Consider the following 24,757-nt stretch of genomic DNA (forward strand, 5'->3'; position numbering starts at 1 on the left):
CATAAAAATAAAATGTACAACAAAATAGGGGAAGCAAAGAGAGATTTGGTCGAACTAAAATATGAGCTGGGAAATCAACAGATGAAACAGTAGTGCTGTCTTTGGAAGATAGTTTTAGTAACTGTATTTTTTAATAGCGAAGTATACATATGCAAAACTTACATCCAGGTCACCTCAGCTGTCAAATCAACTAATTCACACAACAGCAAAGCAGAAAGGCTATGTTGAGACCCTCTGAAGGTCTACCTCAGACATTCTCTGGACATTGAGCTATTTTTTGCTTTCCTAATAACGTTGTGCCTGAGGAGGTGTGTGTGTGGGGGGGGGGGGGGGGCTATGCTGCGTGTAGTAGTGAGTCAGAAGGGTGGGGATTTGATGAAATCAGATGAGGTCTGCCTGTCAGCTTGGGTGCAAGTCGGCCACTTTGCCTCTAATTTCCCGCTGAAGCTCCGGGCCTCGTTGTTATCATTGAAGCATTGCCATGACAACATGTCTGGAGACTGAGGAGAGGAACGGGCAATGGTGGCTGGGGCAGCAAAAGTGCAGCAGCAAACGCACGCATAGCCTGAAAACACCCAATACGATACTGGTCAACACTACACAGCCAAAATCCTTCCCTGCAACATCATTTTTGCCATAATTCTCCATCTGACAAATGTCTCACCCAGACTGTCATACAGAATATGGAATGCAGATACACTAAACACAACACATTTCAAACTCTAGTCTTTGTACTGAAATAGATTTTAATTGTGAATTCTGTTCCAAAGTATTCCCATGCATAATATAGAGAATGTGATCGTATACAAATGTAAGCAAGGTTTGAAATTGTTATGTTTTAGCAGGGTTTCTGAAAATTTGCCGCCTGACAACGTGACCCGCAAGATTTTCCTTTACCGGATATCCATGTGCATTGGGTGCTTAACGCATTAGGGCGTCCACCAAGGTGCTCAAAATCACATTTAGATTGGAATTCCTTTTAACAGAATAGAAATGAGAATTTATTGAAAAGCAAAACATTAACTGTTGTGTCTTCATCCCTGTTATAAATCATACATGAATATAATTTTAAATTTAAAACATTTAGCCTAGAAGAACAAGTTGCCTAGATATTAAACTAATAAAACTCCAAAATATAACATTTGCGTAATATAATTTGCGAACGAACATTTTATAAATAAATAATGCAGATATTTTAAAATAGAATATAGGCCCGTCTAGTTTAATTTAGCCTAGGCATGAACATTTAGATTAGGCCTAATAAAAAACTAATCGTGGATGTCTAGGAGCACCAGGGCCGGCTGGTCGTGGCTAGAAGGGCCCCAGCTTTTGTCAAATTAATGTCAGATTTGACTTTTCGTAGCAGGTTAGGATGATTAAATTAAAAGGTTAAGAAAAGGGTAGGTAAAATGCAAAAAAAAATAAAAATACTTTTGACATTAATTTGACAAAAGCTTGATCCCTTCTAGCCATGACCGGGCCAGCCCGTCCCACTCCCGCTGCGATTCAGCATCACAGCAGTGGAATGAGGACACTAGACGGCCACCAAATTAAGAAATTGTATAACTGACATTGGACAATAAAATTCAATATGTAAATAAACAAAATTGGTTAAGGCTGGTTCATTGAAAGAAAACGTATTTTACAATGCTCCTGTGAAATGAGGCACAAGCCATGCATTCATGAAAGTATTTGTTTCCAAAGCTGAAATGATCTCACTCTTTGTACAGTTCTACTGATAAAATGTTATGTTTATTGTAATTTGAACTATAGTGGGGTTATGATTTGTGTGAGATATATATATATATAGCGTTGCAGTTCTTGACACAAACTGGTGCGCCTGGCACATACTACCATACCCCGTTCAAAGGCACTTAAATATTTTGTCTTGCCCATTCACCCCTGAATGGTACATACACAATCCATGTCAAGGCTTAAAAAACCTTCTTTAACCCGTCTCCTCCCCTTCATCTACACTGATTGAAGTGGATTTAACAAGTGACAACAAATAAGGGATCATAGTTTTCACCTGGATTAATCTGGTCATTCTGTGTCATGGAAAAAGAGAGTTCCTAATGTTTTGTGCACTCCATGAACGTGGTTTATTGACAACAAGTATCTTTTCTAATATAGGCAGTTGGCTGCCTCGTGATTGCAACTCTCCAATGTGAATAGTTGTCAACGATCTTTTGTTTCGAAGTGCTAATGAATAACCTCAACTGAAACACTCCCAGTGGCGCATGATACACATTATACAAGTCTAGCAATCCATTTCAAATATTTATACTATACATGATACGGCGGCATCTTGCCTAGGACGGCAGCAGAACTTCTAGGACCGGGTCTGACGAAAACAATCATTTGCATCCAATTTACTTGCGTTTGCAGTGGACCTTGGCCTGCTCAAAGTGAGCCGCTGCTGTTGGGCAGTTTAAACTGTCCAACTCCTTGGAGAAGCTTGATGAACACTAGCTAGCCTCGTTATTTTGTCCTCAAGAAGGTGCGATTTTGAAGCTGTTTTTACTCTTGTTTTTGGAGAAAGAATCCACACCAGTCAGGGTACATTTAGCTGAAGTCCCTTATGAGGACGTCAAGTCTTTTGCATGAGTAACAATAAACACACACCTAAAACTACTTTCCAAGCAGCTTGAGGATTTATTAGCCTATGAAGTATATTTGATTTCGAAATTGGAGCACATCGACTGGTATTTCGATCAATGAATAAAAAGCATTATTTTGCAATGGATATTTTTTTTTTAATCCAGGTCGATTTGGCCAGCAACAATTTTATTTATCGGCCTTTCATTTATTTTATTCGGCCAAAAGCTGGCATTTACCGGCTAACGGAAACCCTGTGTTTTAAGCAAATAAATCTGTCTGGGCTTAGATTCAATTTGCAGTCTACAAATGATTTGTAATTATGTTCCATCCCCCTGACCATCTGCTCAAAATAATAACACACACAAAATTCAGAAGTATTCAGACCACTTGGCTTTTTCCACAGTTACATTACAGCCTTATTCTAAAATTGCTTAAATATTTTTCCCCTACATCTACACACAACACCCTATAATGACAAAGCCTAAACTGGATTTTAGAAATGTAAGCAATTAATTTTTTGTGAAATATTACATAAGTATTTCAGACCCTTTACTCAGTACTTTGTTGAAGCACCTTCGACAGCCTCGAGTCTTCTTGGATATGACACAACAAGCTTGGCACACCTGTATTTGGGGAGTTTCTCCCTTCTCTGCAGATCCTCAAGCTCTGTCAGGTTGGATGAGGAGCGTCGCTGCACAGCTATTTTCATGTCTCTCCAGAGATGGACATTGAGACTTGTCCTGAAGCCACTCCTGCGTTGTCTTGGCTGTGTGCTTAGGGTCATTGTCCTGTTGGGTGGTGAACCATCACCCCAGTCCACGGTCCTGAGCGCTCTGGAGCAGGTTTTCAAGGATCTCTCTGTAGTTTGCTCCGTTCATCTTTCCCTCAATCCTGACTAGTCTCCCAGTACCTGCAGGCTGAAAATGATCCCCACAGCATGATGCTGCCACCACCATGCTTCACTGTAGGGATGGTACCAGGTTTCCTCCAGACATGATGCTTGGCATTCAGGCCAAAGAGTTCAATCTTGGTTTCATCAGACCAGAGAATGTTGTTTCTCATGATCTGAGAGTCCTTAAGTTCCTTTTGGTAATCTCCAAGCAGGCTGTCATGTGCCTTTTAGTGAGGAGTGGCTTCTGTCTGACCACTCTACCATAAAGGTCTGATTGATGGAGTGTTGCAGAGATTGTTGTCCTTCTGGAAGGTTCTCCCATCTCCACAGAGGAACTCTAGAGCTCGGTCAGAGTGACCATCGGGTTCTTGGTCACCTCCATAACCAAGGCCCATCTCCCTCGATTGCTCAGTTTGGCCGGCGGCCAACTCTAGGAAGAGTCTTGGTGGTTCCAAACTTCTTCCATTTAAGAATGATGGAGGCCAGTATGTTCTTGGGGACCTTCAATGCTGCAGAACATTTTTGGTACCCTTCCCCAGATCTGTGCCTTGACACAGTCCTGTCTCGGTGCTCTACGGACAATTCCTTCGACCTCACGGCTTGGTTTTTGTTCTGACATGCACTGTCAACTGTGGGACCTTATATAGACAGGTGTGTGCCTTCCAAATCATGTCCAATCAATTGAATTTACCACCAGTGGACTCCAATCAAGTTGAAAAAACATCAAGAATTATCAATGGAAACAGGATGCACCTGAGCTGAATTGAGTCTCATAGCAAAGGGGTCTGAATACTTTTGTATATAAAAAGGTATGTTTATTTTTAATACATTTTAGGCAAAAATGTCCCAAAAAATCTGTTTCACTTTGTCATTATGGGGTATTGTGTGTAGACGGAGGATAAAAATGAATGTAATCCATTTTAGAATAAGGCTGTAACGTAACAAAATGTGGAAAATGGGAAGGGGTCTGAATACTTTCCGAATGCACTGTAATTACAAAGTATTTTCTATTGTGAATGGAAGGGTCCTTATTTACAATGTGTAAAAAGGCAAGCTTTGTTGCATTTGACATGTCTGCAGTTACCATATATAAAATTATAAATCCCCTAGTTTATTCATAACAATTCCAATTATTTAATTGAAAATCAGACACAGGGCACCCAACAAGCTAAGTCCCAAAGAAGAACTAGGACACTGATCCCAATCTTTGGTCTGATTCTAATAACCAAACCTCTGTAATTAGCGTGGAGGAACAGAGCACTGCAGCAGGGCTGGCTTTGGTTCATTCCAGGATGGGACCAAGCCTCCAGAGACAGGGTCACTGTGCCCCAGATTTCACACGCAGGCCTCGTCCAAAAAGCTACGCTGCCTGGACCCATCAGGATGATAAGAATCCTACCAAAGGAGGCTCATGAGGGGAGGACAGCTCATAATAATGGCTGGAATGGAATGGAATGAAGCACATGGAAACCATGGGTTGGATGTGTTTGATACCGTTTGATTTATTCCATCCCAGCCATTACTTCTCCTCAATGAATTACCACCTGTGAATCCTACCAATTGCAAAAGGTTTCCAGGTACAGTGCTACAGGCATCACACTCCATGTGGAACCAAGTCTGGAGCTATAAAAGACAACAGCTGTCTTTGAGCCTTTGAGTTAATGTGATCAAAATAAAAAGAGACGCCAAAGCTGGAGGGAAATTGCCACGCTCTACAGCAACATGAGTTCGTTTCTTTCTAAATCCTATACTGGAAACATACATACTGATCACATGGAGTGCAACATAAAAGAATGTGATTTCTTTATTTTTTAAACATCCATGTCAACATTTAGGCCATTCAATTCCATTAGTTATCGTTCCATCCTCATCTCTTCGCATGAGTCATAGATTCTACTACACACACACAAACCCTTGGAGCTGTTTCCCTGGTAACTCCCAAATTCTAAGGTGGAGGCTGTTTGTTGTGTGTTAACAAATCGCCCAGTGTGACGGCTACTATAGGACCAGTGTGCAGAGTAGGGATGGGCATTTGACATTATTTCACTATTCAAATAATATCATAATATTTTCTCCGGATATCCGGATAGTCAAAATACACTGAGTGTACAAAATATTAGGAACACATCCCCCTTTCGCCCTCAAAACAGCCTCAATTCGTCAGGGCATGGACTGCAAGGTGTCAAGTGTTCCACAGGGATGCAGGCCCATGTTAACTGCAATGCCTCCCACAGTTATGTCAAGTTGACTGGATGTCCTTTGGGTGGTGGACCATTCTTAATACACACGGGTAACTGTTGAGTAGAGGTCGACCGATTATGATTTTTCAACACCGATACCGATTATTGGAGGACCAAAAAAAATCTGATACCGATTAAAATCGGACGATTTTTTAAAATGTATTTGTAATAATGACAATTACAACAATACTGAATGAACACTTATTTTAACTTAAATAATACATAAATAAAAACCAATTTTGCCTCATAAATAATGAAACATGTTCAATTTGGTTTAAATAATGCAAAAACAAAGTGTTGGAGAAGAAAGTAAAAGTGCAATATGTGCCATGTAAAAAAGATAACGTTTAAGTTCCTTGCTCAGAACATGAGAACATATGAAAGCTGGTGGTTCCTTTTAACATGAGTCTTCCAATATTCCCAGGTAAGAAGTTTTAGTTTGTAGTTATTATTGGAATTATAGGACTATTTCTTTATATGATTTGTATTTCATATACCTTTGACTATTGGATGTTCTTATAGGCACTTTAGTATTGCCAGTGTAACAGTATAGCTTCCGTCCCTCTCCTCGCCCCTACCTGGGCTCGAACCAGGAACACATTGACAACAGCCACCCTCGAAGCAGCATTACCCATCGCTCCACAAAAGCCGCGGCCCTTGCAAAGCAAGGGGAACAACCACTCCAAGTCTCAGAGCGAGTGACGTTTGAAACGCTATTAGCGCGCACCCCGCTAACTAGCTAGCCATTTCACATCGGTTACACGAGCCTAATCTCGGGAGTTGATAGGCTTGAAGTCAAACAGCTCAATGCTTGAAGCACAACGAAGAGCTGCTGGAAATATGCACGAAAGTGCTGTTTGAATGGATGCCTAGGAGCCTGCTGCTGCCTACCATTGCTCAGTCAGACTGCTCTATCAAATCATAGACTTAGTTATAACATAATAACACACAGAAATACGAGCCGTAGGTCATTAATATGGTCGAATCCGGAAACTATCATCTCGAAAACAAGACGTTTATTCTTTCAGTGAAATACGGAACAGTTCCGTATTTTATCTAACGGATGGCATCCCTAAGTCTAAATATTCCTGTTACATTGCACAACTTTCACTGTTATGTCATAATAACGTAAAATTCGGGCAAATTAGGCAGCCCAAACTGTTGCATATACACTGACTCTGCGTGCAATGAACGCAAGAGAAGTGACAATTTCACCTGGTCAATATTGACTGCTAACCTGGATTTCTTTTAGCTAAATATACAGGTTTAAAAATATATACTTGTGTATTGATTTTAAGAAAGGCATTGATGTTTATGGTTAGGTACACATTGGAGCAACGATACACACCGCATCGATTATATGCAACGCAGGACACGCTAGATAAACTAGTAATATCATCAACCATGTTTTTTATAAGATAAGTTTAAATGCTAGCCACCTTGGCTTACTGCATTCGCTTAATAGGAAGGCTCCTCGTGGAGTGCAATGGAATCAGGTGGTTGGAGCGTTGGACTAGTTAACTAAGGTTGCAAGATTGAATCCCCCGAGCTGACAAGGTAAAAATCTGTGATTCTGCCCCTAAACGAGGCAGTTAACCCACCGTTCCTAGGCCGTCATTGGAAATAAGAATGTGTTAACTGACTTGCCTAATTAAATAAAGATTAAATAAAGGTGAAGAAAAAAGAAAAAAAAACGGCCAAATCGGTGTCTAAAAATACCTATTTCCAATGGTTAAGAAAACTTGAAATCGGCCCTAATTAATAGACCATTCCGATTAATCGGTCGACCTCTACTGTTGAGTGTGAAAAACCCAGCAGCATTACAGTTTGACTCAAACCGTTGTGCCTGGTACCGACTTTAATACCACATTCAAAGGCACTTCAATATTTTGTCTTGCACATTTACCCTCAATTTCACACATACACAATCCATGTCTCAAGGATTAAAAATCCTTCTTTAAAATGTTTCCTCTTCATCTGCATGGATTGAAATGGATCTAACAAGTGACATCAATAAGGGATCATTGCTTTCACCTGGATTAACCTGGTCAGTCAATGTCATGGAAAGAGCAGGTGTTCCTGCTGTTTAGTATAATCAGTTTACATGTGTTTTAATGTACATTTTTGTTTTAAGTAACTTTAATGGAGACTTGCTTGCACGACTCAAGAGATCCGGTGAGCTACACTCTGCTTGTTTAAGCTGGAAGGTGGAGGGGGTGCGAGAGAGGAGCAGGGGCCGGTATACGTGACAGTGTGTGGGTCATGGAGGGAGAGAGCGAAAGTAGCCAAACCAAATAACAGGTTAGAGACAAACTCGTTGATCCCATAGGTTATGAAACCATACCATCTGGTAGTGCCTGTCATGAATGCATCAAATCATTGTAAAGAAGGTTGATAGCTAGTGACCATATCCCCCGTGCATCCCGCAAAGGCGGAGGTGTTGCTAACATTTATGATAGCAAATTTCAATTTACAAAAAAAAAGACATTTTCGTCTTTGAGCTTCTCGTCATGAAATCTATGCAGCCTTCTCAATCACTTTTTATAGCTACTGTTTACAGGCCTCCTGCGCCATATACAGCGTTCGTCATTGTGTTCCCTGAATTCCTATCAGACCTTGTAGTCATAGCAGATATTCTGATTTTTGGTGACTTTAATATTCACATGGAAAAGTCCACAGACCCACTCCAAAAGGCCTTCAGAGCTATCATCGACTCAGTGGGTTTTGTCCAACATGTCTCTGGACCTACTCACTGTCAGTCATACTCTGGACCTAGTTTTTTCCCATGGAATAAATGTTGTGGATCTTAATGTTTTTCCTCATAATCCTGGACTATCGGACCACCATTTTATTACCTTTGCAATTGCAACAAATAATCTGCTCCTACCCCAACCAAGGAGCATCAAAAGTCGTGCTATAAATTCACAGACAACACAAAGATTCCTTGATGCCCTTCCAGACTCCCTCTGCCTACCCAAGGACGTCAGAGGACAAAAATCAGTTAACCACCTAACTGAGGAACTCAATTGAACCTTGCTAAATACCCTAGATGCAGTTTCACCGATAAAAACTAAAAACATTTCTCATAAGAAACTAGCTCCCTGGTATACAGAAAATACCCAAGCTCTGAATAAAGCTTCCAGAAAATTGGAACGGAAATGGCGCCACACCAAACTGGAAGTCTTCCGACTAGCTTGGAAAGACAGTACCGTGCAGTCGTTTTTTAGTACTATATGTCTTGACACAATGATGAAAATAATCATGGCCTCTAAACCTTCAAGCTGCATACTGGACCCTATTCCAACTAAACTACTGAAGGAGCTGCTTCCTGTGCTTGGCCCTCCTATGTTGAACATAATAAACGGCTCTCTATCCACCGGATGTGTACCAAACTCACTAAAACTGGCAGTAATAAAACCTCTTGAAAAAGCCAAACCTTGACCCAGAAAATATAAAAAACTATCAGCCTACATCAAATCTCCCATTCTTCTACAAAAAGGTTAGAAAAGGCTGTTGCGCAGCAACTCACTGCCTTCCTGAAGAAAAACAATGTATACGAAATGCTTCAGTCTGGTTTTAGACCCCATCATAGCACTGAGACTGCACTTGTGAAGGTGGTAAATAACCTTTTAATGGACAAGGACACGTTCTGGCCTGGTTTAGATCTTATCTGTTGGAAAGATATCAGTTTGTCTCTGTGAATAGTTTGTCCTCTGACAAATCAACTGTAAATTTCGGTGTTCCTCAAGGTTCCATTTTAGGACCACTATTGTTTTCACTATATATTTTACCTCTTGGGGATGTCATTCGAAAAAAGAATGTTAACTTTCACTGCTATGCGGATGACACACAGCTGTACATTTCAATGAAACATGGTGAAGCCCCCAAATTGCCCTCGCTAGAAGCCTGTGTTTCAGACATAAGGAAGTGGATGGCTGCAAACTTTCTACTTTTAAAACTCGGACAAAACAGCTTGATCTAGGTCCCAAGAAACAAAGAGATCTAATGGTTGTACAGTCGTCTCAAATGAAACTGTGAAGGACCTCGGCGTTACTCTGGACCCTGATCTCTTTTGACGAACATATCAAGACTGTTGATTTTTATTTATTTATTTCACCTTTATTTAACCAGGTAGGCTAGTTGAGAACAAGTTCTCATTTGCAACTGCGACCTGGCCAAGATAAAGCATAGCAGTGTGAACAGACAACACAGAGTTACACATGGAGTAAACAATTAGCAAGTCAATAACACAGTAGAAAAAAATGGGCAGTCTATATACAATGTGTGCAAAAGGCATGAGGAGGTAGGCGAATAATACAATTTTGCAGATTAACACTGGAGTGATAAATGATCAGATGGGCATGTACAGGTAGAGATATTGGTGTGCAAAAGAGCAGAAAAGTAAATAAATAAAAACAGTATAAAAACAGTATGGGAATGAGGTAGGTGAAAAAGGGTGAGCTATTTACCTATAGACTATGTACAGCTGCAGCGATCGGTTAGCTGCTCGGATAGCTGATGTTTGAAGTTGGTGAGGGAGATAAAAGTCTCCAACTTCAGCGATTTTTGCAATTCGTTCCAGTCACAGGCAGCAGAGTACTGGAACGAAAGGCGGCCAAATGAGGTGTTGGCTTTAGGGATGATCAGTGAGATACATGTGATCTTCCTGTCTGGGTTGGCGCCCCCCCTTGGGTTGTGGCGGAGATCTTTGTGGGCTATACCCGGCCTTGTCTCAGGATGGTAAATTGGTGCTTGAAGATATCCCTTTAGTGGTCTGGGGGCTGTGCTTTGGCAAAGTGGGTGGGGTTATATCCTTCCTGTTTGGCCCTGTCTAGGGGTATCATTGGATGGGGCCACAGTGTCTCCTGACCCTTCCTGTCTCAGCCTCTGGTATTTATGCTGCAGTAGTTTATGTGTCAGGGGGCTAGGGTCAGTTTGTTATATAACTGGAGTACTTCTCCTGTCTTATCCGGTGTCCTGTGTGAATTTATGTATGCTCTCTCTAATTCTCTCGCTCTCGGAGGACCTGAGCCATAGGACCATGCCTCAGGACAACCTGGCATGATGACTCCCTGCTGTCTACAGTCCACCTGGCCGTGCTGCTGCTCCAGTTTCAACTGTTCTGCCTGCAGCTATGGAATCCTGACCTGTTCACCGGACGTGCTACCTGTCCCAGACCTATTATTTGACCATGCTGGTCATTTATGAACATTTGGCCATGTTCTGTTATAATCTCCACCCGGCACTGCCAGAAGAGGACTGGCCACCCCTCATAGCCTGGTTCCTCTCTAGGTTTCTTCCTAGGTTTTAACCTTTCTAGGGAGTTTTTCCTAGCCAACGTGCTTCAACACCTGCATTGCTTGCTGTTTGGAGTTTTAGGCTGGGTTTCTGTACAGCACTTTGAGATATCAGCTGATGTACGAAGGGCTATATAAATAAATTTGATTTGATAGCTTCAGTAGCCAGCTAGGTTAGACAGTTAGCTAGCTAAAGTAGCAAGGCTAATTAAGGCAATTTTGCTGCGCTCCCCTTAGCTACAACAACGCAATTCATATGAAACAGAAGCCTACCTGTTGGTTGGTCATTGTAGCCTACTCCTTCTCACTTAGCCAACTTAATCCCTTTTTTTTTTTTTTACTTAATGGTCTATCCCTGTAGGCTATGTAGCAAAGTCACACAGATCATTTTATTTAAATTTAGACATTCTTTTCATTATGCCTATTTTTTATATATACAGTGCTTTCGGAAAGTATTCAGACCCCTTCCCCTTTTCCACATTTTGTTACGTTACAGCATTCTAAAATGTATTAAATTAAAACATTTCCTCAATCTACACACAATTCCCCACAATGACAAAGTGAAAACAGGTTTTTAGAATTTGGGCAAATTTACAACACACAAAACAGAAATACCTTATTTACATAAGTATTCAGACCCTTTGCTATGAGACTCAATTCAGCTCAGGTGCATCCTGTTTCCATTGATCAACCTTGAGATGTTTCTACAGCTTGATTGGAGTCCACCTGTAGTAAATACAATCTACTGGACATGATATGGAAAGGAACACACCCATCTATATAAAGGTCCCACAATTGACAGTGCATGTCAGAGCTAAAACCAAGCCATGAGGTCGAAGGAATTGTCTGTAGATCTCCGAGACAGGATTGTTGAGGCCTCAACCTGGGGAAGGGTACCAAAAAAATGTTTGCAGCAATGAAGGTCCCCAAGAACACAGTGGCCTCCATCATTCTTAAATGGAAGAAGTTTGGAACCACCAAGAGCAAAGTACAGAGAGATCATTGATGAAAACCTGCTCCAGAGCACTCAGGACCTCAGACTGGGGCGAAGATTCACTACCCAACATGACAACAACCCTAAACACACAGCCAAGACAACACAGGAGTGGCTTCGGGACAAGTCTCAATGTCGTCGAGTGGACATTATTTTTCCAAAATGAATACTCTCCCAATTAATCTAATACTAACGTCAGTTCAGATATTTTGAATAACAGTGCCCATCCCTAGTGCAGAGATCTTATTGCACAGTGCAAGATGCTCCAGTCCTTTGGGGTCATTTGGGATTGGTGAAACCATGTTTTGTTGAGTGTTAAATCTTGTTGATGTTGGCTTGAGAGGACAAGCACAGGCAATTATCATAAACACACCCCCATAAAGCCCTCCCATGTCAACACAAAGGGCTTCTATGCAGGACAACGCTGATGCAGTGAGACAGATTTCACCAATGCGTCAGCCAAAACAGTCATGTTTGACAACATTGTTGAGATGCATGTTTCTCAATTACTACCAGCCACAACACTTTTGTCTGACAACACCGTTGCAGTGAGTCGAGCTGCAATTAGTGTATGCAGTGTTTCCCGTCTCTTCTAGGAAGGCGTTTGTTTCAGAGTGGGATGCCAGTCACGCCACTTCAGTTTCTAGCCATACATCCCAGGGACGAGCGGAATGGAGAAGTAATGAAGCGACCAATTCCAAGCTCTCAGACAATCATTCAGGCACGCGTTGTTACTACTGTACACACTTGTTAGGGACAGAGAGAGAGAGAGCGGGGGAGACAGACAGAGAGAGAGAGCGGGGGAGACAGACAGAGAGAGAGAGCGGGGGAGACAGACAGAGAGAGAGAGCGGGGGAGACAGACAGAGAGAGAGCGGGGGAGACAGACAGAGAGAGAGAGCGGGGGAGACAGACAGAGAGAGAGAGCGGGGGAGACAGACAGAGAGAGAGAGCGGGGGAGACAGACAGAGAGAGAGAGCGGGGGAGACAGACAGAGAGAGAGGGGAGACAGACAGAGAGAGAGCGGGGGAGACAGACAGAGAGAGAGCGGGGGAGACAGACAGAGAGAGAGCGGGGAGACAGACAGAGAGAGAGCGGGGGAGACAGACAGAGAGAGAGCGGGGGAGACAGACAGAGAGAGAGCGGGGGAGACAGACAGAGAGAGAGCGGGGGAGACAGACAGAGAGAGAGCGGGGGAGACAGACAGAGAGAGAGCGGGGAGACAGACAGAGAGAGAGCGGGGAGACAGACAGAGAGAGAGCGGGGGAGACAGACAGAGAGAGAGCGGGGAGACAGACAGAGAGAGAGCGGGGAGACAGACAGAGAGAGAGCGGGGAGACAGACAGAGAGAGAGCGGGGGAGACAGACAGAGAGAGAGCGGGGGAGACAGACAGAGAGAGAGCGGGGGAGACAGACAGAGAGAGAGGGGGGGAGACAGACAGAGAGAGAGCGGGGGAGACAGACAGAGAGAGAGCGGGGAGACAGACAGAGAGAGAGCGGGGGAGACAGACAGAGAGAGAGGGGGAGACAGACAGAGAGCGCGGGGGAGACAGACAGAGAGAGCGGGGGAGACAGACAGAGAGAGCGGGGGAGACAGACAGAGAGAGCGGGGGAGACAGACAGAGAGAGCGGGGAGACAGACAGAGAGAGCGGGGAGACAGACAGAGAGAGCGGGGAGACAGACAGAGAGAGCGGGGGAGACAGACAGAGAGAGCGGGGAGACAGACAGAGAGAGCGGGGGACAGACAGACAGAGAGCGGGGGAGACAGACAGACAGAGAGAGCGGGGAGACAGACAGACAGAGAGAGCGGGGAGACAGACAGACAGAGAGAGCGGGGAGACAGACAGACAGAGAGAGCGGGGAGACAGACAGACAGACAGAGAGAGCGGGGGAGACAGACAGACAGACAGAGAGAGCGGGGGAGACAGACAGACAGACAGAGAGAGCGGGGGAGACAGACAGACAGAGAGAGCGGGGAGACAGACAGACAGAGAGAGCGGGGAGACAGACAGACAGACAGAGAGAGCGGGGAGACAGACAGACAGACAGAGAGAGCGGGGAGACAGACAGACAGAGAGAGCGGGGGAGACAGACAGACAGAGAGCGGGGAGACAGACAGACAGAGAGAGCGGGGAGACAGACAGAGAGAGAGAGAGGGGGAGACAGACAGACAGACAGAGAGAGAGCGGGGGAGACAGACAGACAGAGAGAGAGCGGGGGAGACAGACAGAGAGAGAGAGAGCGGGGGAGACAGACAGAGAGAGAGAGAGAGGGGGAGACAGACAGACAGAGAGAGAGCGGGGGAGACAGACAGACAGAGAGAGAGAGCGGGGGAGGGAGACAGACAGAGAGAGAGAGCGGGGGGAGGGAGACAGAGAGAGAGAGAGCGGGGGAGGGAGACAGACAGAGAGAGAGAGCGGGGGAGGGAGACAGACAGAGAGAGAGAGGGGGGGAGGGAGACAGACAGAGAGAGAGAGCGGGGGAGGGAGACAGACAGAGAGAGAGAGCGGGGGAGGGAGACAGACAGAGAGAGAGAGCGGGGAGGGAGACAGACAGAGAGAGAGAGCGGGGAGGGAGACAGACAGAGAGAGAGAGCGGGGGAGGGAGACAGACAGAGAGAGAGAGCGGGGGAGGGAGACAGACAGAGAGAGAGAGCGGGGGAGGGAGACAGACAGAGAGAGAGAGCGGGGGAGGGAGACAGACAGAGAGAGAGAGCGGGGGAGGGAGACAGAGAGAGAGAGAGAGCGGGGAGGGAGACAGAGAGAGAGAGAGCGGGGAGGGAGACAGAGAGAGAGAGAGCGGGGGAGGGAGACAGAGAGAGAGAGAGCGGGGGGGGGAGACAGAGAGAGAGAGAGCGGGGGAGGGAGACAGAGAGAGAGAGAGGGGGAGGGGAGACAGAGAGAGAGAGAGAGCGGGGGAGGGAGACAGAGAGAGAGAGAGCGGGGGAGGGAGACAGAGAGAGAGAGAGCGGGGGAGGGAGACAGAGAGAGAGAGAGCGGGGGGGGAGACAGAGAGAGAGAGAGCGGGGGGGGGAGACAGAGAGAGAGAGAGCGGGGGAGGGAGACAGAGAGAGAGAGAGCGGGGGAGGGAGACAGAGAGAGAGAGCGGGGGAGGGAGACAGAGAGAGAGAGCGGGGGAGGGAGACAGAGAGAGAGAGCGGGGGAGGGAGACAGAGAGAGAGAGCGGGGGAGGGAGACAGAGAGAGAGAGCGGGGGAGGGAGACAGAGAGAGAGAGCGGGGGAGGGAGACAGAGAGAGAGCGAAGGGAGGCCTGCAGCTACTGACATACCCAGACTAAAAATAGACGAGAAATGACTGATTAACTCAAACACAACCCGTTGGCCACATGGGATATGGCGAACACATGGTCTGACATGAATATTTTTCCATTTTAATGTATGCGTGATTGCATGCGTGTATTCTGTGAATGTGATGTATTGAAAAGAAAACATCTTAACCCAACAGAATATTCTAAAATCTGCATTAAAAAAATGCACATTTTCCTACCAGAGGTGTGTTTCAACTAAACTGACCTGGTGCACATCAAATCAAATCAAATTTATTTATATAGCCCTTCGTACATCAGCTGATATCTCAAAGCGCTGTACAGAAACCCAGCCTAAAACCCCAAACAGCAAACAATGCAGGTGTAAAAGCACATAAAAAGCACTTAATCGTATAACGTTTACTTTATCGAAAAGAGAAAAAAAAGAAAGTTGTTTCCATTTGATTTTTTATCGCTGTTAATGATTTTGGCACAAAAAGTCTGCCATAAACAGCAAATGTGCCCATGCTGATCTTGGTACTTGAGCTCCAGCCAACCACTTGCAGATACAGTGCAGACGGTACATGACGAGATTATGGATAAGAGCAGGATCATTTTTACTTCTCAATTGGCAGCTAAGCACCGATCATCATTTCACCACCACCTCAATAGTTTGGAAAGGAGCACCAAGCTCATCACTGTGCACTTTCACCACCCTGTGAAGTTGTTCACAATTTATTTTGTCTGTAGCCTAATAAACTGTTCATGCTTTTCCAAGTCGCAGTGGGAGGACCACACAACATAACTTGCAGTAACACAATGCTTACTTCGCCGTGATGGTTATGTCAATCTTTGCATACAAAAGCATTTCCACCTCAATTGTAGCATAATCTATTTCCCCAACACAAACATGATCCCACCTTGTCTACAGTTTTGTTTTGTCGACATTTGGAAAGTTTACCCACAAATGATCTGTTTCCAACAAGCCTGGCATGACATTCTTTATCTGACATACTTTACTTGCAAAATAAGGTTGGATGGAAACCTGGTTATTGACAAGAGAAGTCTCGGTCTCGAGACAAGACTGCATGACTGGGCCTCCCGGGTGGCGCAGTGGTTAAGGGCGCTGTACTGCAGCGCCAGCTGTGCCATCAGAGTCCCTGGGTTCGCGCCCAGGCTCTGTTGTAACCGGCCGCGACCGGGAGGTCCGTGGGGCGATGCACAATTGGCCTAGCGTCGTCCGGTCGGTAGGGATGTCCTTGTCTCATCGCGCACCAGCGACTCCTGTGGCGGGCCGGGCGCAGCGAGCGCTAACCAAGGTTGCCAGGTACACGGTGTTTCCTCCGGCACATTGGTGCTGCTGGCTTCCGGGTTGGATGTGCGCTGTGTTAAGAAGCAGGTTGGGTTGTGTATCGGAGGACGCATGACTTTCAACCTTCGTCTCTCCCGAGCCCGTACGGGAGTTATAGCTACTACAACAATTGGATACCACGAAATTGGGGAGAAAAAGGGGTAAATTTATTGTTTTTTAATGACTCAATACTGTTATAAAAACTACATTCAAAAGTTTATTTTATTATACACTGCTCAAAAAATAAAGGGAACACTAAAATAACACATCCTAGATCTGAATGAATGAAATATTCTTATTAAATACTTTTTTCTTTACATAGTTGAATGTGTTGACAACAAAATCAAACAAAAATTATCAATGGAAATCCAATTTATCAACCCATGGTGGTCTAGATTTGGAGTCACACTCAAAATTAAAGTGGAAAACCACACTACAGGCTGATCCAACTTTGATGTAATGTCCTTAAAACAAGTCCAAATTAGGCTCAGTAGTGTGTGTGGCCTCCACGTGCCTGTATGACCTCCCTACAACGCCTGGGCATGCTCCTGATGAGGTGGCGGATGGTCTCCTGAGGGATCTACTCCCAGACCTGGACTAAAGCATCCGCCAACTCCTGGACAGTCTGTGGTGCAACGTGGCGTTGGTGGATGGAGCGAGACATGATGTCCCAGATGTGCTTAATTGGAATTAGGTCTGGTGAACGGGGGGGCCAGTCAATAGCATCAATGCCTTCCTCTTGCAGGAACTGCTGACACACTCCAGCCACAGGAGGTCTAGCATTTTCCTGCATTAGGAGGAACCCAGGGCCAACCGCACCAGCATATGGTCTTACAAGGGTTCTGAGGATCTCATCTCGGTACCTAATGGCAGTCAGGCTACCTCTGGCGAGCACATGGAGGGCTGTGCGGCCCCCCAAAGAAATTACACCCCACACCATGACTGATCCACCACCAAACCAGTCATGCTGGAGGATGTTGCAGGCAGCAGAACGTTCTCCACGGCGTCTCCAGACTCTGTCACGTCTGTCACACGCGCTCAGTGTCAACCTGCTTTCATCTGTGAAGAGCACAGGGCGCCAGTGGCGAATTTGCCAATCTTGGTGTTCTCTGGCAAATGCCAAACGTCCTGCACGGTGTTTGGCTGTAAGCACAACCCCCACCTGTGGACGTCAGGCCCTCATTTACCACCCTCATGGAGTCTGTTTCTGACCGTTTGAGCAGACACATGCACATTTGTGGCCCGCATTTGTGGCCAGCTGGAGGTCATTTTGCAGGGCTCTGGCAGTGCTCCTCTTGCACAAGGGCAAGGTAGTGGTCCTGCTGCTGGGTTGTTGCCCTCCTCCATGTCTCCTGATGTACTGGCCTGTCTCCTGGTAGCGCCTCCATGCTCTGGACACTACGCTGACAGACACAGCAAACCTTCTTGCCACAGCTCGCATTGATGTCCCATCCTGGATGAGCTGCACTACCTGAGCCACTTGTGTGGGTTGTAGACTCCCGTCTCATGCTACCACTACAGTGAAAGCACCGCCAGCATTCAAAAGTGACCAAAAATCAGCCAGGAAGCATAAGAACTGAGAAGTGCTCTGTGGTCCCCACCTGCAGAACCACTCCTTTATTGGGGGTGTCTTGCTAATTGCCTATAATTTCCACCTGTTGTCTATTCCATTTGCACAACAGCATGTGAAATGTATTGTCAATCAGTGTTGCTTCCTAAGTGGACAGTTTGATTTCACAGAAGTGTGATTGACTTGGAGTTACATTGTGTTGTTTAAGTGTTCCCTTTATTTTTTTGAGCAGTGTATTAAGAATTTTAAATATCGTGGTATATCCTTGAAAGTAAACATGTCACAAGGATAATTTACATTTAGAGCTTTTTCAATGTTAAAATAGGCCTACCATGTAGAACTTTTTCAATGTTAATATAGGCCTACCATGTAGAACTTTTTCAATGTTAATATAGGCCTACCATGTAGAGTTTTTTCAATGTTAAAATAGGCCTACCATGTAGAGCTTTTTCAATGTTAAAATAGGCCTACCATGTAGAACTTTTTCTATGTTAAAATAGGCCTACCATTTATTTTCTTCAAAGATGAACACTCACTCAAGTAATCTAATACTAACGTCCGTTCGGATATTGGATTGATCAGTTAACCGTGCCCAAACCTAACGTATTTTTTTTAAAATTATACCTTACTGCATTGAATGTCACATAACTTAAGAGTATTCCATTGAGAAGTAAAAATGTAGAAATGACTCAGCCATAAATCAAAACACAAATACAGAAACCTCAAGAGACAGACAGAGAGACTGACCTTAGACCATTGAAGAGTTGTTTGGACTTGTCCAGCAGGTAGCAGAAGTCTGTGACCGTCTTCCTTTCACCCAATGGGATGTCATCCTCAGCCCCAGCTCCAGTCATGTCACCCGCTTCTCTACCCTGAAAATCCACAGAGCATCTATGACTTGATAGAAGCCATAATACGTATGTTTAAACTAAAGAGCATTTTGTCATGTATCATTCTTTGTTGTAGATAATATTCATCTGACAAAAATGGCTGTAAGCTAAAAACTAAAATCAAGCCTGCAAATGCCATGTCTGTGGAATACATATTGTCTGGAAGACTACAAAAAACAGGTGGGAACTTGTGTCTTTTAGACAACTGTGGAAAAAGGTAAAACCACACCATAGGGAAGAAATGCAAGCCTCATCACAGTGAGTAACCAGGTTTGGTCCTGGTTAAAATTAAGGTTGTGTGTGGGAAGCCAGTGGGGCCAGAGGCTAAATAGGCACTGTTCATCTGCTAAGTCATGCAACTGAAGAGGGACAAATCAACATGCACACTGTCCCTCACACAGACACTGAAATATCCTCTGTGTGTGTGAGCCTTTTCTGCATCACCAGAAAACCCAAGGGCTCTACACTGTCCAACAATTCACTGTCAAGCTCTGGTAATCACACTCTGGCAAACAGCATGTAACTTGCTAACCAGCACATGCATTCAAGGTGTGTGTGTGTAAGATTGGGTCATACACGCACACTGAAATGTAGCATGCAAGCATCTTTTCTGCATCACCATATGACCAAAGGGCTCTACACTGTCCAACACTTAGGCTAACTACTGTCAAAGCCAACCAGCTCAAGCATATTACTCCCCCTTTTGCAGAATAGGAGCAACCAATTATAAACAGTTTAACAGAAAAATATATTGGATTTTTAAAAATAAAAAGTATATTTAAAGCCACTAATTCATGAACTTGTGCGAGAATACAAGGCTTGCCAAACTCTAGACCAACTTTACTCCACACACAGACGCACGCGTACAAAGCTCTCCCTCGGCCTTAATTTGGCAAATCTGAACATAATTCTATCCTCCTGATTCCTGCTTACAAACAAAAACTAAAGCAGGAAGTACCAGTGACTCGGTCAATAAGGTGGTGGTCAGATGAAGCAGATGTCAAGCTACAGTACTGTTTTGCCAGCACAGACTGGAATATGTTCCGGGATTCTTCCGGTGGCATTGAGGAGTACACCACATCAGTCACTGGATTTATCAATAAGTGCATCGATGACGTCGTCCCCACAGTGACCACACGTACATACCCCAACCAGAAGCCATGGATTACAGGCAACATCTGCACTGAGCTAAATGGTAGAGCAGCCACTTTCAAGGTGAGGGACTCTAAAGCTTATAAGAAATAATGCTATGCCCTCCGACGAAACATCAAACAGGCAAAGCATCAATACAGGACTAAGATTGAATCATACTACACCGGCGCCGATACTCGTCTGATGTGGCAGGGCTTGCAAACTATTACAGACTACAAAAGGGAAGCGCAGCCGCGAGCTGCCCAGTGACACGAGCCTACCAGACAAGGTAAATTACTTCTATGCTCGCTTCAAGGCAAGTAACACTGAAGCATGCATGAGAGCATCAGCTGTTCCGGATGACCACGTGTGATCATGTGATCACGCTCTCTGTAGCCGATGTGAGTAAGACCTTTAAACAGGTCAACATTCACAAGGCCGCAAGGCCAGACGGATTACATTTACATTTAAGTCATTTAGCAGACGCTCTTATCCAGAGCGACTTACAAATTGGATTACCAGAATGTGTACTCCGAGCATGTGCTGACCAACTGGCAAGTGTCTTCACTGACATTTTCAACCTGTCCCTGACTAAATCTGTAATACCAACATGTTTCAAACAGACCACCACAGTCCCTGTGCCCAAGAACACGAAGGTAACCTGCCTAAATGACTACCAACCCATAGCACACACATCTGTTGCCATGAAGTGCTTTGAAAGGCTGGTCAAGGCAATTTGCAACAGATCATCAGATGATGCAATCTCTACTGCACTCAACACCCTTTCCCACCTGGACAAAAGGAACACCTATGTGAGAATGCTATTCAAATGCTGTTCATTGACTACAGCTCAGTGTTCAACACCATAGTGCCCTCAAACCTTATCACTAAGATAAGGACCCTAGGACTAAACACCTCCCTCTGCAACTGGATCCTGGACTTCCTGACAGGTCGCCCCCAGGTGGTAAGGCTAGGTAACAACTAGAGGTCGACCGATTATGATTTGTCAACGTCGATACCGATACAGATTATTGGAGGACCAAAAAAGCCGATACCGATTAAATCGGCCAATATATATATTTTTTTTGTAATAATGACAATTACAACAATACTGAATGAACACTTATTTTAACTTAATATAATACATCAATAAAATCAATTTAGCCTCAAGTAAATAATGAAACATGTTCAATTTGATTTAAATAATGCAAAAACAAAGTGTTGGAGAAGAAAGTATAAGTGCAATATGTGCTATGTAAGAAAGCTAACGTTTCAGTTCCTTGCTCAGAACATGAGAACATATGAAAGCTGGTGGTTCCTCTTAACATGAGTCTTCAATATTCCCAGGTAAGAAGTTTTAAGTTGTAGTTATTATAGGAATTATTGGACTATTTCCCTCTATACCATTTGTATTTCATTAACCTTTGACTATTAGATGTTCTTACAGGCACTTTAGTATTGCCAGTGTAACAGTATAGCTTCCGTCCCTCTCCTCCCTGGGCTCGAACTAACAACACATCGATAACAGCCACCATCGAAGCAGCGTTACCCATGCAGAGCAAGGGGAACTACTACTAGAAGGCTCAGAGCGAGTGACGTTTGAAACGCTATTAGCGCGCTAACTAGCTAGCCATTTCACTTCGGTTACACCAGCCTCATCTCGGGAGTTGATAGGCTTGAAGTCATAAACAGCTTGATGCACAACGAAGAGCTGCTGGCAAAACGCACAAAAGTGCTGTTTGAATGAATGTTTACACGCCTGCTTCTGCCTACCACCGCTCAGTCAGATACTTAGATACTTGTATGCTCACTCAGATTATATGCAACGCATGACACGCTAGATAATATCTAGTAATATCATCAACCCATCAACCATGTGTAGTTAACTAGTGATTACGATTGATTGTTTTTATAAGTTTAATGCTAGCTAGCAACTTACCTTGGCTTAATGCATTCGCGTAACAGACAGTCTCCTTGTGGAGTGCAACGAGAGAGAGGCAGGTTGTTATTGCGTTGGACTAGTTAACTGTAACTGTTGCGAGATTGGATCCCCCGAGCTAACATGGTGAAAATCTGTCGTTCTGCCCCTGAACGAGGCAGTTAACCCACCGTTCCTAGGCCGTCATTGAAAATAAGAATGTGTTCTTAACTGACTTGCCTAGTAAAATAAAAGGTATAAAAAATTAAAATAATACATTTTAAAAAATCGGCACCCAAAAATACTGATTTCCGATTGTTATGAAAACTTGAAATCTGCCCTAATTAATCGGCCATTCCGATTAATCAGTCGACCTCTAGTAACAACATCCACCACGCTGATCCTCAACACGGGGGCCCCTCAGGGGTGTGTGCTCAGTCCCCTCCTGTACTCCCTGTTCACTCATCATCATCAAGTTTGCCAATGACAACAGTGGTAGGCCTAACATCGACGAGACAACCTACAGGGAGGAGGTCAGAGACCTGGCCGTGTGATGCCAGGACAACAACCTCTCCCTCAACGTGATCAAGACAAAGGAGGTGATTGTGGACTACAGGAAAAAGAGGACCGAGCACGCCCCCATTCTCATCGAAGGGGCTTGAGTGGGGCAGGTTGATAGTTTCAAGTTCCAAACTATCATGGTCCAAACACACTAAGACAGTCGTGAAGAGGGCATGACAAAACCTATTCCCCCTCACAAGCCTGAAAAGATTTGGCATGGGTCCTGAGATCCTCAAAAGGTTCTACAGCTGCACCATCGAGAGAATCCCGACTGGTTGCATCACAGCCTGGTATGGCAACTGCTCGGCCTCCGACCGCAAGGCACTACAGAGGGTAGTGCGTACGGCCCAGTACATCACTGGGGCCAAGCTTTCCGCCATCCAGGACCTTTATACCAGGGGGTGTCAGAGGAAGGCCCTAAAAATTGTCAAAGACGCCAGCCACCCTAGTCAGACTGTTCTCTCTGCTACTGTACCTAAGTCTAGGTCCAGAAAGGCTTCTTAACAGCTTCTACACCCAAGCCATAAGATTCCTGAACAGCTCAAAGGCTACCCAGACACCTCTTATTCTGCTGCTACTCTGTTTATTATCTATGCAGTCACTTTAACTCTACCTACATGTACATATTACCTCAACTAACCGGTGACCCCGCACATCGACTCTGTACTGGTACCCCCTGTATATAGCCTCACTATTATTATTTTACTGCTGTTGATTAATTACTTGTTACTTTTATTTCCTACTTATCTAAAAAATATATATACTTAACACAATTCCTTAACTTCTTCAATCATTGTTGGTTAAGGGCTTGTAAGTAAGGATTTCACTGTAAGGTCTACTACACCTGTTGTATTCAGCCCAAGTGACAAATATATATTTTTATACTAGCTACACCTCCTTGTTAAGGGAAGTATCGATGGTATCACTAATGTCGCCTAGTATATTGTAGCAGCATTGAGAACTTAGCTAGTGTCTGGGGCAATCAAACATAATTGTTGACGTTATCCACATATTAAAGCATGCGATGGTAGCATCATGTTATTGGTATGATTATCAATGCCAATAACTGGGGACAGGACCAAGAGGAGAGTTGATTGTCAAATCATTCTGGTCCATAAGACAACCGAAAGGGGCTGTGTGCTTTCTAGGGGCACTGTATAGTCCAAAAAGTAGGTTATATTTAAATGAATGACTCTCCCTAGACTGGAGATGGAGGTAGTGGAAAAATCGTCACAATTTGCTTCATTGCCATCATTTCTTTTCAGTGGACATTTTGGACGCAATTGCATTTCAAATCCCCAGAGTATAACGTGGATCATATCATCATCCGGCTTCAGAAATCATATGAAATGTACTCACCTCTCAGAACAGGACAGGCTTGTGTCAGGTCCGAATCCACTTGAAACAGTAGAGGTTGACCCTATAGGTGCCTATACGTCTTAAAATGAGACATTGGTTTGACATCAGTGAAGAGGTATTGATTAAAACGACAATCTGTGCACAAATTAACCGGCCACAGTGACAACGCACTGCCAGTTACTAGCGTGCTAAGCTATCGTAAATTCACGATTTTATGCGGGCAATTTAACGTTGTGCAAAAAACTACATAGCTAGCTAAACAGCTTATAAGGTATCGGTGCACTCATGGCGGCAGGTAGCCCAGTGGTTAGAGCGTTGGGCCAGTAACTGAAAGGTTGCAAGATCGATTCCCTGAGCAGACAAGGTAAAAAAAAAATCTGTCGTTCTGCCCGGAACAAGGCAGTTAACCGCTGTTCCTAGGCCGTGATAGAAAATAAGATAGTTTGTTCTTAACTGACTTGCCTTAAATAAAAGGTCAAATAAAATTCAGCAAATTAATAATGCATGTACCTGTAAACTAGTTAAGCCTAGGTAGCTAGTTGGTAACGTTGAGGTGTTAAGGTTACTAGCTAGGTAGATTTGGAAACGTGCATGAATAAAATTGCCTTTCAACTACTTGGCAATGCAAATCCGTTATTGTATCTCGATTCTTTTGTCTATACAATCAATGCATGTAGTTAGCTAGCTAT

General features: G+C 44.3%; 1 protein-coding gene across 3 annotated transcripts in view; it reads right to left on the reverse strand.

Moving 5' to 3' along the window:
• Positions 1 to 24,757, reverse strand: part of scai (suppressor of cancer cell invasion) — a 39,200-nt gene that overhangs the window by 14,015 nt on the left and 428 nt on the right. For 2 of the 3 annotated variants that reach the window (XM_035775547.2, XM_035775545.2), the window contains exons 2-3: positions 24,069 to 24,147; positions 18,957 to 19,081 (exon numbers count right to left, since the gene is read on the reverse strand). In XM_035775547.2, the coding sequence (XP_035631440.1) occupies positions 18,957 to 19,063 (107 nt within the window). In that variant the 5' untranslated portion in view covers positions 19,064 to 19,081; positions 24,069 to 24,147. The remainder of the gene's footprint in view (positions 1 to 18,956; positions 19,082 to 24,068; positions 24,148 to 24,757) is intronic. The other variant, XM_035775546.2, reaches the window with a different exon arrangement.

Source organism: Oncorhynchus keta, chromosome 9 (genome assembly GCF_023373465.1).
Source record: "Oncorhynchus keta strain PuntledgeMale-10-30-2019 chromosome 9, Oket_V2, whole genome shotgun sequence".
In the NCBI taxonomy this organism is placed as follows: Eukaryota; Metazoa; Chordata; class Actinopteri; order Salmoniformes; family Salmonidae; genus Oncorhynchus; species Oncorhynchus keta.